The sequence below is a fragment of the Chelonia mydas genome, chromosome 6, assembly GCF_015237465.2.
Source record: "Chelonia mydas isolate rCheMyd1 chromosome 6, rCheMyd1.pri.v2, whole genome shotgun sequence".
NCBI classification, from domain to species: Eukaryota; Metazoa; Chordata; order Testudines; family Cheloniidae; genus Chelonia; species Chelonia mydas.
In genome coordinates, this window is record NC_051246.2 from 69862819 (window position 1) to 69880006 (window position 17188).

At 41.1% G+C, this 17188-nt stretch overlaps 1 protein-coding gene across 1 annotated transcript; it reads right to left on the reverse strand.

Annotated features, from left to right (window-relative positions):
- Nucleotides 1-952: 952 nt before the first annotated feature.
- On the reverse strand, nucleotides 953-10469 carry LOC102945028 (photoreceptor outer segment membrane glycoprotein 2). Its single transcript, XM_007055754.4, has 3 exons — nucleotides 9099-10469; nucleotides 4626-4872; nucleotides 953-1539 (listed from the first exon to the last, which is right to left on the reverse strand). The coding sequence occupies exons 1-3, from the start codon at nucleotides 9677-9679 to the stop codon at nucleotides 1273-1275; spliced, it is 1095 nt and encodes a 364-aa protein (XP_007055816.1). The 5' UTR covers nucleotides 9680-10469; the 3' UTR covers nucleotides 953-1272.
- Between the last annotated feature and the right edge of the window lie 6719 nt (nucleotides 10470-17188).

Genomic DNA, 17188 nt, shown 5'->3' on the forward strand with positions numbered 1-17188 from the left:
TATAACAATGGGATGCATGGCTCTGTTTTGGCAGCAGGGAGATACAGAAAACTGTTTCTTTATTGTATTTGGTTATTTAAATGAAATGTATGAGGTGCCCAAAGACACATTCCAACAAATAAGTTAACAAAAAAAGTATGAAGTAAAAATGTTTTATTTGGCCTGTTCTGTATCTTTAGCTACATATTAATCAGCTTAGTATGTGATGTGTACAATATATTGTCATGCTATTGATGAATCTCACACCAACATTCAAAGGACCAGGCTGGTCATCTAGGAAAGTGACAGAATGGGAAAGAGAGTACCATTCTGTCTTCACTGGGCCCAAATAATCTCCAGTATTTCACCTCCCGAATCTGTAGCAGTTATTTGGACAGAGTAGGGGATTTTTGGGAGGTTGGGGGCAGGAAGAAGGGATTATATCTTATTCTACAATACATCTGTTTATGAGAAGTGCTGTTTGCTTTTTGTTAGTGTGTTTTGTTTGTTGGTACAACTCTAATTTCAACATTTTAATATTCTTAGCATTAAGCTTCCAGTTTATTTCCTGCATAAAATTTCATTGAATGGGATTTCTTCTTGCAACTTCCATTGACTTTTGAAAGACTAAAGTGTGAGAAAGAACAGTCATAGTTGAAGACAGATTTCAGGGTTTTTTAAAAAAAATTATGCAAAATTAACTTGCATTTTCTTACTCTACCATTTCAACTTGATTGCAGTTAGCTAATAAATTCCCTTTTGAAGCTCAGTAATACGCTGGGAATTTGTCCAAATTTAGCACGTTCACTTGGATTTTATTGTAGCAGCACTTTCATTTGATAGTTTGTCATTTCTTAAAGAACTTTATAATTCAAATGTAGAAAGACTGAAATAGTAGCTCCTTCATAGGTGTCCATTCTGACTCTCCTCTGCTATATAGTCTTCGCTCTGATTTTCATGTTTTTCAGACCATGTGAGGAATATGTGGGGCAGGATATGCAGCGAGAGATGGGGGAAAACTCTATTAATCCATGCCATATCATTTTATGCAGTATTAAAAAGCAGGGCTTTCACAAGAGTGAGTAAAGAAGCCAGAAGGACAGGAACTCTGGCCTACAGAAGCTATATCCAGCCCAAGGAGTCTCAGCTTTTGGACTTGCCGCCACCACGCTGTGATTTGTCCAATTACCCAGTTAGTGTTCCCATTTCCCACCAGTGAAAAATCTGGTAACTTCAGGATTGCAGTTAAGGTATCAAACCATATTTAGGTCTTCAATAAAGCATCTGTCATGTCTAGCTAGCTTTGGGGATGGATTTTGATGGAACATTGTCTGGACCATAGTTTGCAGTTTGAACATCTATATTGGGATCGTTCATCTCTGAGACAGTGGAGATCTGATTGGCTTTGCCAAGGTTCTTAATGATGCTGAAGTTGTATTTGGCAGTTTCTACAAAGCTGTTCTCCAGTAACCAGCCATCTGACTCGCACTCTGGATCACCCAATAGGAGAACATTCTTCATTGCCGTTTGCAGGTAACGGACCCCAATAAGTACAGAGATCTGTAAGAAAAGGATAATAGTTAACTATGGAGTGCATATTACAGCTTGAATTCCACTGGTGGCTGTGTCCTTTAGACATTAGTGTGATTATTAGTATTGGGTAGAACTGTTGAGATCCAGTAATAGATCTAACAAGTCTCCTGAAAGTATTAGAGAAAATACCACCTGTCATAAATATAAAGGGAAGAGTAAACCCCTTTAAAATCCCTCCTGGCCAGAGGAAAACTCCTCTCACCCGTAAAGGGTTAAGAAGCTAAAGGTAACCTCGCTGGCACCTGACCAAAATGACCAATGAGGAGACAAGATACTTTCAAAAGCTGGGAGGAGGGAGAGAAACAAAGGGTCTCTGTCTGTCTATATGCTGCTTTTGTCGGGGATAGACCAGGAATGGAGCCTTAGAACTTTTAGTAAGTAATCTAGCTAGGTATGTGTTAGATTATGATTTCTTTAAATGGCTGAGAAAAGAATTGTGCTGAATAGAATAACTATTTCTGTCTGTGTATCTTTTTTGTAACTTAAGGTTTTGCCTAGAGGGATTCTCTATGTTTTGAATCTAATTACCCTGTAAGGTATCTACCATCCTGATTTTACAGAGGGGATTTCTTTACTTCTATTTACTCCTATTTCTATTAAAAGTCTTCTTGTAAGAAAACTGAATGCTTTTTCATTGTTCTCAGATCCAAGGGTTTGGATCTGTGGTCACCTATGCAAATTGGTGAGGCTTTTTATCCAACATTTCCCAGGAAAGGGGGGGTGCAAGTGTTGGGAGGATTGTTCATTGTTCTTAAGATCCAAGGGTCTGGGTCTGTAGTCACCTAGGCAAATTGGTGAGGCTTTTTACCAAACCTTGTCCAGGAAGTGGGGTGCAAGGTTTTGGGAAGTATTTTGGGGGGAAAGACGTTTCCAAACAGCTCTTCCCCAGTAACCAGTATTTGTTTGGTGGTGGTAGCGGCCAATCCAAGGACAAAGGGTGGAATATTTTGTACCTTGGGGAAGTTTTGACCTAAGCTGGTAAAGATAAGCTTAGGAGGTTTTCATGCAGGTCCTCACATCTGTACCCTAGCGTTCAGAGTGGGGGAGGAACCTTGACACCACCACAGAGAGTTTTATTAAACCCCTGTACTTTAGTTAGAATTCTCACTACAGCAAAGGATAGGATAGAATTTCTTTTGAGTACTTCAGCCTGAAGTGCTTCCATTACTTACTGGCACCATTAGGCATGAGGTGTGAAATCCTGGACCAAATGAAGTAAATGCAGTGAGTGGGGCGTGGGCAGTTAGACCTAGTGGTTGCGGCTGAGTCACACCTAGTGGAAGGCAGGGGAGCAGGGACCTGGAGTATAGTAGGAACTGGGAGTGAACAGGAGTCTGGGATAGGAAGACCAGAACCAGGAGCAGGTGGGGAAACAGGAACTGGGATCAGGCAGGAATGCAGGGCTCAGGAGTCAGGTAAGCAGGAGGGGTCCATAGTAGCAGCCAGCCAGGGATTCCTCTAGTTAAGTGGTTCTCAACGTATTTACCATTGTGAGCCTTGGGAGGAAGAGATGGGGCCTCAGGTGTCTGGTTTCCAGCAATTAAAAAGGTGGTAATCCTAAGATTAGGCTGCAAGCAGATTGCAGGTTGAGAACCACTGCTGACAACTTCCTGCTGTTACTTCCTGGTTTATATAGAGTCCCTCAGCCAATTGGGGGGCTGGATGTTCCCCCTCTCAGGAGCTTTGGGGGCAGGGCCCTCTATCAGCTAATGCTTCACTGGATCTTTCCCTAGTTACTCTTATGAGCCGCTGGGAGGCAGTTATGGACTGGACCCTACCTGGAGACCCATGGGCTTGGGATTGAGGCCTGTGATTCCTCTCAGTAAATGGGAATTTTGTCATTCGCATCCATGGAGACCCAGTTTTATTCAATGAGCTTTCATCATTCAGGATTCAGTCATGTACCTACATTTCAATGCAGGAATTGAAAGGAGATAGCCTACAGTCTAATCTTAGGGGAAAAAGCTTCCCACCCCCATAGATCAATGACAACCTGGAGGGTAGTTTTCCTAGTGGATTCCAGAGACTGAATTTTTCAAAGTTTCCAAAGGTACATTGGAATGAGGTGGTGGCTGTTTAAAAGGCAAATGAGGCCTGGTTTGGCAGGAAGAGCAGTACTGATGATTTCTGGCACCTTTAAAATGCGTAGTGAAATTTTCAGTGGCAGATCCTTCCCCAGAACATAAATACATATTGCATGAATGTATTTCAGTGAAGATGCAAGAATCTGTCTGATCTGAAAATTGTTGCTGTATAACGTTTTAAAACAAAATGTTTAATGTTACAATCAGAAATATCAAACTACTATTAAAGAGGGATGAAGACTGCTTTTTAATCTCTGCCATTGGGCTCCTTTGAATGTGGATCAAAGCTTCCAGTCAGTTTTCTCTGCAGCCCACAACAGCATGAATGCATTTTTGCAGATGCAAACAGTTTGTCTACATGGCTATTTTGGTTGCAGAGCTGGAGGCTGCAGCTGAACATGTGTTCCATAATGGTATTTTCTAGCTGTATGATAACCCCCAGCAGGGCACTCTGAGATACTGATATTAATCCAAAGCTTGATTCATAGATAAGATTAACAGTTTATTTTAGTCTCCCTCTCTTTCCTCAGATTCCTTCTTAAAATTCACTTTTTCAAGCCATTTTTTCTCTTTTTTTCCCATCTGTAATACTTACACCTTCCTCACCTAATCTGCTATCCAGTGTCTTGTCCTGTTTGTCTCAGATTGTAAACTCTTCAGGGCAAGGAATGTCTTAATCTGTTTATACATTTACAGTGCTATATACATGATTTCTTGTAGTTATAATTTTCAGGGAGATTTGATTCTCCTGTTATGGACTTTGAGAAAACTGCCTGTACTCAAGAAAGTGTTTCTGGAATTGTATTGGAGACATTAGCTGACCAAGTCACTTGGTGATTGCAGATGTGCCTCTTGCACATTACACTCTAGTCATTCCCATTCCTGTTTCCAGAGGTCAGGCAGCCTGGAAGTGTTCACCTCCCAGTTCTGATATAGGAATCTCTCACAAACCACCTTCTCAATCCTTACCTCAAACAACCAGATGATGAGCACAGTAAGCCCAATTGACCTCATGATACCAGTGTAGTAATCCAGCAGGGCCTGCCTGCATCCCTTCATCCAGATATTGAGCTCCTCCATCAGAAAATCATAATTATAGTGAGCGGTGTTATTTGTAAGCTGGTATTGGATACAAGGCCGTGGTGAATTTGGATTGCAGCAGCTGAAGGGCACTCCATCCACCAAGAACTTCCCATCAACATTACTTTTCAGACGGCTGCAACAAGATGGAAAGTAAAGGCATTATAGAGCTGGTAGCAGCAGCAATAGATACATTGGCAATTTCTGCTGCTGTTGTTTAGAAGCTACATCCTAACTGTGGATAGCTGCAGACCTTTCAAAGGTGGAGTAGGAAGAATGAGAATACATTTCCCCAACATGCCAGGCTGTTCAATGTGGAAAGGAGAAATTTCTGCTAAAGTGTTTCCTCAAGTGTAGTATCAGTTCTATGTTAATTATGACCTCTGATGAGGGGCTGTGTCCTGCATTTGCAGGGAGTGGATTCAATGATGATATGGAGAATCTTTCTAGACACCTGCACTGAGAATATTAAAAAAGCAAAAACTATAATTTGGTTTTCTTGGTACAATTCTAGTGCAGGACAGAGCATTATAATGCTGTGTTTTGCTAGCATCTCTGCTTCTATAGTGTTTTTTGTAACACAGAAATGTCTACAAAACGTCAGCCAATACAGGAACAAATGTGAGCCACAGTAACCATGAGAGATTGCTTATTGACTGTTGAACATTGTATCCATCTGACATGGCTGGAATGACATGTATTCCCTGACCATTTACTATACATGAACGTCCCCTCTCTTTATTTTGCTAGTGGTCCTGTTAGAAATACTGAAGTTACTTGTTTAACATCCTGTCAAAATTTTATCCCTCAGTGAGCTACCACCAAATCTCAGGGAGGTTACCTGCTTTATCAGCTACAGGAATGAGGTAAGCATGAACTCCTCCGTCTTGTAGAGTCTCTACCTTAATTTTGCTGCTCTCATTCTCTGAGCTATTCTACTCCTGCTAATGGCAGCAGAATGAATGAGAGATAAAAGATCCTCATCAGTCAAAGTGCATAGAGTATAACTAGTGTAAGTGTCAGAACAACAAATTGTCAGGAGAACAGGAAGGTGAACCAAAGAGACACGGAACTGAGGCCAGGAAAGAAACTGTAGTGGAGGGGAAAGGAGAGGGTGGACAGATCAAATGGGGAAGGAAAAAATTCCTACCTTGGCTGTAGTTCCCCTTTACTCATGATCCGTACTCCCAGTGTCCCCCCCCGCCCCAACTCTAAAATGACAGAATAATGGCCCCTGTATGTCAATGACATGAATCCATTAGCTACATGGTGATTGTTAAAACTCACTCATTTTCTGGGGCCCTAAGCATTCTTTTATTCCCAGGCATTTTTTTTTTTCATTTCCTTGTTGCTCACTCCAAGTAGCTGTGGTGAGAAGGGTACTCTATTTCTAATATCTATAACAGAAGGTTCAAAAATCTTATGGGTGTCTCCCCATTGCCATAGTACTTCCCTCAGTGATGGCAAATAGCAAATTCTGACAGTTAATGTTGGAATTTGCTACTGCTGTACCAGTGGCAGAAATGTTATGGGTAAGAAGACTGGGCAACGTGGGGAGATGCTCATTAGAATTTACTACCTTAATTTAGTGTAATCAAATTACATGGGTTCTTGCAGCAGGCATTTTTATGGTGAACAAAAACAGGTAACCCTGTTTACTTTTACACTCCAAGGATGTGCTTGTAACTAACCAAAGCAATCACATGATCTTGTTATTAGCGCCTTTGTCCCCCTTCTACAACTTCCAGCGTTTGTTACCATTTCTTATCCTAGTGTGGTTTAATGTAGATTGGAGGCTCTACAGAGCAGGGACATTGTTTTATTTGTCTACACAGTGCACCATGTGCATTAATGGTGCCGTATAAGCAAATATTTTCGTGATGAGACGTGACACAGAACAGCATTTTTTCTGCAGGACTGACAGGAATGAAAAAGCAATTCATTTTACTTTTATCTCCAAAGGTCAGCTGATATTGTTGGGAGCTCCCATGGAGAGCCGATCTGCTGAGTATAACAGTTATATCACTTTTCAAAGTAGAACCATGCTTTAAAACACCTCTTCAATCAATCTGCCCTCTCTTGTCAATACTTCCCCCACACTCCTTCTCCTACACAGTTATCCTAAGCCTTATTTTATTTACATGGTAAACGGCTCTGGGCAGGAAAGGTGTCTTATCTATGTGTAACACCGAGAGACCCTGGTCATCGGCGGACAAAATCTAACCTAGGACCTCTGGAGCTTTGTGCATGAGCCTCGACTGTATGAGCTAAAAGCCATATGGCTTGTAGTTAAGGCTACAGAGCAGACTCATTAATCTGTCTCTAAGTGGTCTCGGTGCCACTAGATGAGACAGAATACCACACCCAGGAGGTGTGTGCTTTACATATGCTCTCTGAAGACCTTGGTAAACCTCCAGCACTATGTAAATGCTTAGTAGTAATAACTGCAATTTCAATTTCCAAGCTTTATGCAAACTGGATCTTTGGTTTCACATCACCTGGGTTCATGCCCACTGAATCTGGAGTTCAAACATAGCCAAAAACTCACTCCAATCCAATTGAAGTGTGTTGTTTTCCTTAGCTTCATGTTGAAATGATCAAAAGTTGTGAGTTTTGAGTAGCTTTGACATCAACCGGCCAATCAGTCCAGACTTGCTCAGATCTTGGGCTGAGGTTTTCCTGAGAGGTTTTCAAATCTTTTGACAAGCCTGGCCCACATTCTGAGCTTGATATGAAAGCTGAAATGAGGCAGGTTTCAATAACATTTGCACAGCCTTGGCTAACCTTTCTTAGTTCTTTCATCAGAGTTCTGCTCTCTCCCCACCAACCATGCGGGTATCTCACAACACATTTTTCCCTTCCTGCTGCTTGTGTATTAAAGAAAAACTGCAAATAATGTTGATTTGCTTGATACAGTGAAAAGCATAACTTGTTTATTTCTTTGAAGAGTCATGTATAAAATAATTAAATATACATAATAAAGCAGGAAGCAGCCAAAGTAACAGTTTGATGACTTGTAAGAAGACAGGAAGACGAGAAAAGCAGATTTTCCCCCCCGGGTTCTTATGCAGACTTTCTAGACTTCTGGAAAATGAAATGGGGAGGGGAAAAGATAAAACTTCCTGTGTCTAGCTGCAGCTCTGATCTTTCTGTCTTGATACATGTCTTCCTGTTGGAATTATCATTAATATGGTCAGCTCTCAGAGGTTACACAGCTACACAAATCTCCTTAGTGAAGATTTTTTAAAACCTTTTCAAGAATTATCACAAACTACTTTGTCAGGTGCTTCTTTAACATTCTGATTGTTACTTTTTATGTTATCTAAGAAAGAATTACTGCAGTCTTCTTTTAAGTGCACCACTTCCCTCTTCATGATTTTCATGGGAAACTAGCACCAACACATGCAACTTTTCTCCTGAGTTTCCCTCCGTCCCCCATCTTTTTATGTAATGTATATGGCATGTGCAATGTCATTAACTCTCCAGGGTGGAAGCGCAATGAGCCTTGAACTTAGAAATGTGGAGTCGTGTATGTGAAGGAGGAGCTTTCAATTTTTTTAAAATGCAATTAAAGATGACCAGACAATGTGGTGGCAGCACAATCAATGGTTTTCCTTCACTTCCAGAAAACTCACGAGCAGACTGCTCCGGGTAGCTGACTTGCCACCTTACAGAGGGAGTGAACATTTCAGTGTATTGTGTAATATACCAAAAAGTTTTTTTTAAAAGGCAACTTTTTATCATCCACATAGTTAACACATTTTGTTGCTAGAATGATCATTCCAGATTTGACTCTACAGCTCTTATTCAAAGACAGACGTCCAGGGGACTTAGGGCTTGTTTCTGCTCCCTTTATAAATCCATCAAAACTCTCACTGAGCAAGATAGTGCCCTTAAGTGCTACCACACTAAGCTTATGTTCATCCTTGGACTTAGGGTGACCATGTGGCCGAAACAAAGTGCTATTGCTGTCATTATCTACTTGGCTGATACCATCAGATACATTACGCAGACTCTGCATGTGTTATGTTACATCTCTGTGCTGATCTGATCACAGAAGTACTTCCTTTCCTTGAGATGGACACACCACCAGAATTGATCAATGTGATCTTTGGAAGAACTCTTCTTTCCCTCACTCCCAAAATGTCCTAACCCTAACTACTGGAGTTTGATCTTCAAATGCAGGTGCAACAACCAGCTTTGCCCTGCTTTCCCCACCCTTCAGTGCTTATCCTTGCATATTGCTTGTCTAATATGCCTCTACCTTTTGCTCAATACAAATTCTTTTTGACTGGGGTTTTTGGGGGTGGGGGTAAGATTTGTTCCTTCTCTAACTTTCTATCATGACCAATGAATACTTACTCCAAAACCTCTTTGGAGGCCATATTCAGATAACGAACAGATATCCACTGAATTTCAAACCAGTCTCTGAAGCCATTGTTTCCACAGCACTGGAATCCAATTTGTAATAGGTCTATGGTTTTCTTTAAGAAGCACCGTCCAGGGATGTCTGTGTCCTTGTAGAATTTAATAGCATCTCTCAATCCCAGATAAAGAGACTCCTCCAACTCATTCCTCATGGTGTAGCACATGACCGCACCCACCAGGATGCAGAAGGTGAAGCACAAGGTGCACACAATGTAAGGGAGCATGACTAGCCTCCATCGGGAGAACTTGTTGGTGTCCGAACAGTCATAGCAGATTTTGCCACCAAGGAAGTTGATGATGCAAGCTATGACCCCTACTGAGATGAGCATGTTGGGGACAGAGTTAATCTCCCCTTTTGCCATTACCTCACTGCGCTTCTTGATCTCTATTTTCAGAAAGAGACCCAGACTGAAGAGAATGACACCAGTTGCTACAGAAACCCAGTTGAGGATCCACAGGATCTGAGCCAATTTGTCTCTCTTAGTTTTTGTGAATTTTACTTTTAGGACAGCCATGGTCAGATCAGCGTTGGAAAAAGAAGCGTAGGTTGGGGAAGCTCATAAGCAGATTAATAGCATGTATCTAGAGTGAAGGAAAGGAAGAAAGGTTACTGTCTGTCATTTATTGTATATTTATATAATATGTGCAAGGAACTTCCTATACACTCTGAAGCTCTATTGGAGATCTGCCAGGAGCACCCCACCTCCTGCTTGAATTTCCTCCAGGAAGGTGGAATTTAGAAAGATATAATTCTAGGGAGAGATTGGAAACACTTAAAACAAAAATAAAAAAACACTCCAACCAAACAAAAAACACAGTATACCAACAAGGGTGGCTTTAAGATTTTCACTATGGGAGAGTGCTCCCTTAATGTAGTGAAAATATTATTTTGTATGCCCAGACCTGGAATACCGTGGTCAGTTCTGGTCACCCTGTCTAAATGAGGATGGAACAGAAACAGAAGGGGTTTAAAGACCAGCAACAAAGATGACTTCAGTGCAGTTACTCAAGGAATGAACTTGCTCTGTTTTGTTAAAATACCATTTACACTGCTGTTTTTCTATGACCAAACTTCTCCAACTTTTTTGAATATCTAAAAATACATTTTATTTGTATAGTGTGAAAAGCTGAATGAATTCCTCATGAAAGATGATAAACTCTCCTCCCCCACAATTTTTTTAGTAACTTGATCTGACATAAAAACTCTATTTCCACCAGCTGAAAAATACCTGTCATCCCAGAAAGAATAAACAAATTCTCACAAACTAAAAATGAAACCAAATCATCTAAGATGCTCTAGTCTTCTATATGTCTGACTGCCTTTTCTCTGCATTTCAAGGTATTTATTAAAACTGAGTGTTTGGAACAGTGCAGTATATTAGTTGTCTACCATGTCTTCTCACAACCACCACGCTATCCTTTTCCTAGACATTTTTTTAAATGAGTCCCCCTCCTTCCTGTCAAAGCCCTAAAAATCCATCCCAATTTTACTTAACACCCGTGCTATCTTCACAACCCTTGAGAAGGGCTTCCATCTTTCTGGCAAAAGAAGACTGGAAAAGTCTGTCTTCAGAGGCCACCCATATCTTAGTCACAGAAGTTGCTGTTTTGATCAATGTAAGGAACTCACTAGCTACTTGATACCCTATATTTTGCCTGTACCACTTTCTTGGTTTTTGATATATTATTTCCCTTTCTTTATTAACCTTCATTATCTAATTTAAAGAGGACATACATTGAATTATCTTTTGGATGAAACCTAAAATGAAGGTCCTAATCACTTGTCATCGAATATTCTATTATACTTTCTCCAAGAGCAGGGTTTTTATAACCCCAGTGTCATGGCCAGATTTAAACTAAGTTAATTATGTTCCTCCTATCTCACCTCCCCCTGTAGATTCATTTAGATAAAGAATTAATTTCCCTTCCCAGGCTGTTGTATAGTGGTGGTGTTAAAAAGTTGCAGTGCTCCAGGAGCAGGTTGACTGAAGTGGAGCCTGGATCCTCCATGGATTCAGCACCTCGACCCAAATTCTAGGATCTTTGCCTACTTCCCCCCAGCTCTTTCTTTCTCCTGCCTCCCAGTTCCCTACCTTGTGTAATAATTTTCCTTTTAGTTGGTCCCTTTTCCTCCTCCTCTTTCCTGTTCATCTTGCTGGTTTGCTACTCTTCTGAATGAACTCCTGGTAGTGTGGGAATTGCTTGGAGCTGGACAGGCCCACAGCTGATGGCAGCTTCCTGTTCTCTGGTAGGTGTGGGCCCTCTTCCACAGCTGCTGCCACCTGCTGGGGGTTCCTGGAGGAGTTTCCACACTGGTTACAACTGCTACTACTGCTTCAGTCTACTGGAGATCCCTTGGTCTTCTCTGTCATGATGCCTCCAGAACTTTTGAACTCAGTGCTACAAAGCATCAGTATCTAATCCAGTTTAAGGTCTTCCCCTTCAAAGCTCTCAATTTCTTAGGGCCAGAATGTATCTTCCTCTGCACCTCTCTCATAATATTGTTTTCAACAGCTATAACTAAGCTGTTGGTGCCCAGGGACAAAGGTTGCTAGAGAAGAAGACAACGGTTGTGGCTGTGGAGCTCTGCTGAAGCAGGTTAAAATCAGCTCCTGTTTTACCTCCTTTAGAGCACAAGACTCAGCTGTTTGCAATAGGCTTTCCTTTCTTAGGTGATGACACTGAACTCTCTCTTTTCCTCCCCTCCTGCAAAACAGTCCCCCCTGAGGCCTGGTCTACAAACAGTTTTTGAACTGATTTAACTAGGGGTGAGATTTTTATACTGATATGGTTAAATTGGTGCAACCCCAAATGTGGATGCTGTTATACAAGTATAAAGATGTTTATCCTAGAATTGATTAGTCCCATAGATTTATAGGAATATGATATGCTGGTGCAAAAGCTTTTATGCAGATATAACTGCATCCACATGAGGGGCTTGTATTGCTTTAACTATACCAGTTTGAAACCAGTACAGTTACAGAAGTACAAAAAACACATGTAGGCAAGCCCTAAGAAACTGACAACCCACAGAACTAGAACGCCATAGAGTAGAGAATATAGATGTGTCCTGAAGCTTAAGCCATGTATTTAGTACCTAGACACCATTGCGATTGATGCATTATAAATACTTATGTATCAGTTAAAAACATAATGAAACAAACTAATTGATGATACTCAGTTGACTTCAGTTGCACATGTGAGAAGAGAGTAGTTCTGTTTGCACATCCATGGAGTGGGTTGCTTTGTTTGTATTTGGATGTGGGTGGGTGTCCTTATGATCCTGAATACTAGCGTGATGCCTTAATGTGTGTGAGATCAAATTAATTCCTGGTGCAACTCTATTAAGTTACATTAGGGATGAATTTGGTCCCAGGATTACACATCTCTGTAATTTTCCTAAAAAGTTAATGGCTTGATTTTTCAAGGTGCTGAGACCTGCAACTCCTTTTGACTTCAAATGGAGTTGTACCTGCTCAGCATCTCTGAAATTCAGGCCCTAATTTTAATACTCATGAAAGGTGGCAAATTTTCACAGGCCTGGAGATTAAAGCTGTTTGTCCACAAAACAGCTACCCAAGGAGCAGCAGAAGAGCATGCTTCCCTCACACCATTCTCCAACAATGTGCCTCAACACTGTTCTGACAGGATCATCTCTACAGGTGAATGGATAGTTTAGCTTCTGTATAAGCTGAGTACTGGGCCTGTCTGCTGAGCCTGATGACCGTAACTTTGACTGTTTCACCAATTAAGCTGTTCATGACCTGAACTTAAATAGCTGTATGCAGCTGTTGCAAATGGGTTTATCTCCCAGTGATACTCAGATCTTGCAAACACAACGTCAGAGAGAATCTGTTTTAAAATCTCTTCACTGCTGACCTGCAGTGCACATTCAGGGGCCAGGCTATTTTAATGCATTGCATTAGTTTCTATGAAATGTGAGGAGGCACTTACATCAGCCCACACAGTTGCCTCTTTGCTGGCGGTATGTAGTGTATGTCTGCAACACTGGATAGACAACTTAAAAAATTTTCTTTAACATCTGAGCAAAATTTGCAATCTAAACTTTAAAATTTGTATTCTACCTTTCCCTTCGCCTTCATCCACTTGAGTTGAGATGCATGGGTCAAGGTGAAATAATTGAACCAAAGTAAGTGTGTGTATTATACTTCACCAGCCATAGATGAACTCTGGCTGAAATTCACTGCAGTGCAGGGCTACTACTAGAGGCCCTGTGTAATGGGGTGACTTTAATCTTATGTAGCTACTGACACATCAGTTAATTCCCTGTTTTTTCATCCCTTGAGGTTGTTTATAATAATACAATGAAATTTTCATATTAAGGAGTGACTCCACTAAGCAATTCCCCTCCCCCCCAAGTAACTGTCTCCCTATAAACTATTCCCAATGTTTCTATTTGATTTTAGTTGAAGGGTTCAATTCACTGTATATTTCCACTTGCATCTGCCAGTGAAACCCATGCTGCAGACTCCTGGCAACAGAATGTCTGCCTGGACTGAGGGCTCCAGTGTGAGCTATACTACTCTGGGAAAGAAGGGGAAAGACCCCATGGAAGAGTGCAGTGGGCTGTGTGTGACTTCCCCTGTTCTCCACAAGTGTTGTAAAATCTGTGGGGTTTCACCACAGATCTTGTGGCTATTCCTGGGTGTGTGGAGGCTCCGGCTTCACCTACTCTGGAGTTGGGGGACAACCCTCCCATCCATACCTGATGGACTGATCTGCAGGAAACTTCAAACTGAAAGTCAGAGTTTCCTTGACCCTTTGTGGGTATTTCCCATATAGGAACAATTTGTTCCTATGCTAGTCATTTATTAAATTCCTTAGGGGGTTAAACTTTTAAACCAGGTGATGCTTTCCTAGCATTCCTCTCCTCTGTAATAATTTGTGTAAACATATATTTTATTGTTATACCTCCACTAACAGTTCAATTAAGTGGTGTATGCAGGCATCTAGCTCAAAATGGAATACAGCATTAATAGTGCCCCATGGCAGCCTTTTTTAATGCATCACAGTGAAAGACTCATTCTCCAGCATACAAATTTAAGTACAATTATGGTGTAAAAAGTGAATGCAAAAATTATATTGTCTTACAATTCACCATCAGTTCCTATGCGTTTTCAAGTTACATAAGCAAATTTTACTATAAATCAGCTTTTATTCCTTTTAGCTGTGCAGAGCTCACACAACTGTCTGTCTAGACGATGGAAATACACATCACTGCTGATTCCCTTCCAAAATTATAAATGTGTAGACAAAGATTTGTTTTTCTCTCTGTTATGGGAGAGCATTCTGAGTTCTGTTAGCTGAAAAAGAATTCTCTTCCAACAGCTGAAACTCAATAAGCATGGAATCCCCATGATACCATTGTCACACTTTCCCTATTTTGACTAAAACTGCCTTTAAAAATGGGGCCCTCTGCAGTGCATTACACCTTCATTTCAGGATGTCCACTATATACTACTTATGCTATGTCAAACTACAGTTGCCTGTCACAGGACAGGCACTGATTGTTTAGTTTTAATTTATTTATGGAATGGAAATCAACATCGGAAACTTGCCTCAAAGTTATGTTACAAACTAGCTATGTCTTATCTCACAAGCTTCACTAAAACCTGCCACTTTAGTCACACGTGTCTTCTTATTTATCGTTACAACTGTTGCAAAGGAAACCACTAACCTGTTTCAGACCATTGGAGACCATCTCAAAACTGGCACCTTCCTGATAAAGGGTAACCATTTATAGGGGGTCACTGGATCATGCATCCTGAGGAAGAGTCAGCCACCAATATCCAAGCATCTAAAATCTCTACACAGCACTTACCAAGGGAGAGGGGGAAAGACTTAAACTCTCCTGCCCATACTAATCCCTGCTGCATTCCTAATCATGGCTAGAGATTTATTGCAGGGTTCTTATGCCACCAGGTTAAATCCTGCAAAACAGGACACTTAACCAAACGTAATCTGAGACCTCTGTGACATACTATACTTACGGCAGCTTCTTTTATCAGCGACCTATAGGCCTGGGGCAGGAAGCAATTAATATTGCCTCTTCACATAGAGTACCCTGATTCATTCACCATCTCCTAAACCACTTCTACACACACATTCTCTCTCTCTCTCGAATATAAATATGCCCCAAAGCTAAAAGGCTAGAGTAATGAAAGTCTCAGCTCTTTCTAGAGTGGAAAGTCAGCTCAGGTCTTCCTCATTTATGTGAATTATAATGTTACTTACCCATAGTTCCACGTGTGGTATTTTGTTGCTTTAGTTGGAATTTGTCTGAGTATATAAAAATTGTTACTGTAACTGTAAACATGAAGGGCATAGGAATTGTACAGGACATACCCTGAGGTGAATGGGTCACCCTGACTGTACAAGTAATGGATTCTGGTTTGGGAATTGTATTCAGATTCAAGAGAAATATGACAAAGGGTTTTGTCCCAGAGACAGGGAGCAGCATACTAGATAGCAGGGACCCTGTCTAAGGATCCTGTTTTGTTCTGGGTTCTCCACGTGGATCTTTTGAAACCTGCATAGAGTGATTCAGTGAGATTGTACCAGATGCAACCATGGTGAGCTTTCAGCGCTGGTGGCAAAGAACTAACTTCACAGCAAGGCTTGACCAGATTAGTGGAGGTGACACAGAGCTGACTTTACAGTGAAGCCTGACTGGACTAGAGGCAGTGAGAGCACCAGATCAGAGGTCACAGAAGTAGACCATAGCTGCATGTTAGAGTGGGACCTGCAGACTTCTCTGGGCTGGAATGAACCAGTAGAGAAGACAGATTCCCATGACTCCTCCTTGACTACCACCAAGTCTATTTGGACCCGTGGGCGGAGATTACTATTGTGGTAAAGAGTTCTGGAGTAACACAAACCAGACAATTAACATTTGAAACTCTGGGGTTGATCACTTATACTCCTGATACGCTGACTGCATTTCCCTCCTATTCTTATATGTAAATATATATGTGATTGTTTTTATTTTATTTTCTTTTTTCCCCAAACAAGAGGTATTTATAGTTCCATATCCCTGAGGGCTTCAGTTGTGAATGGGGAAGAACCACCTAGAAAGGTGACCAGGGAGTTTACCCAGAGGCAGAAATAGGAGTTCAGCTGTGGGTTGGGACTTGAAGCCATTGTTTTATTTATTTTAGAAAAGGATCCCTGGGCAGTTAAACCTGGCCTTTGTTTCTCCCATTGACACCTGGCAAAAGGGTTACACAGATAATTTCCATACAAAACATTTCTCTCACTTAAAGATAAGCTTGTTCAAGTGTGTTTCTGCTCAGAGCAAACATTAACAGCCAGGAACCATAAGTTAACACAAAAGTTACATCCAACACTATACAAATCTCCCAGCATTCACCTACTGCTGTCATGGCATTCATCACACCAATGCACTAAGACCATCTGTAAAATATTCAATTCAAAAGTATTATCACCCTCAGTGCATTCATCAAAGAACTGCAATGCACAACATGGAAACTGAAGCACAGAAAGGTTGAGGACAAAAATGTTAAATTATCCACTAATTTTGGGTGCTTGCCCCCTAGACCCCTTCTTTTAAAGGTGCTGCAAATCTGCAGCTCCTATTTATTTTGATTTGCGTTGCAGGTGCTCAGCACCTCTGATAAATGAAGGTGGCTTGATTAAGTGCATAAGTATGGAATTAGGTGCCTAACTTCAGGCACCTAGGCTTGAAAATTTTGTCCTTTGACTTTATAGCACCATGTGCATCTACATTATGTCCGTTTGTATTAGTAATATAGAATCATAGAATATCAGGGTTGGAAGGGATCTCAGGAGGTCATCTAGTCCAACCCCCTGCTCAAAGCAGGATCAATCCCCAATTAAATCATCCCAGCCAGGGCTTTGTCAAGCCTGATCTTAAAAACTTCTAAGGAAGGAGATTCTACCACCTCCCTAGGTAATGCATTCCAGTGTTTCACCACCCACCTAGTGAAAAAGTTTTTCCTAATATCCAACCTAAACCTCCCCCA

Bases quoted from the DNA above. Each gene is read 5' to 3' on its own strand.
- LOC102945028 (XM_007055754.4), bottom strand. From the start codon at position 9,679: ATGGCTGTCCTAAAAGTAAAATTCACAAAAACTAAGAGAGACAAATTG. The intron at 4,873-9,098 runs GTAAGTATTCAT...ATCTTGTTGCAG, and splicing joins GCCTCCAAAGAGGTTTTGGA to CCGTCTGAAAAGTAATGTTG. The intron at 1,540-4,625 runs GTAAGGATTGAG...CTTTTCTTACAG, and splicing joins TCATCATCTGGTTGTTTGAG to ATCTCTGTACTTATTGGGGT.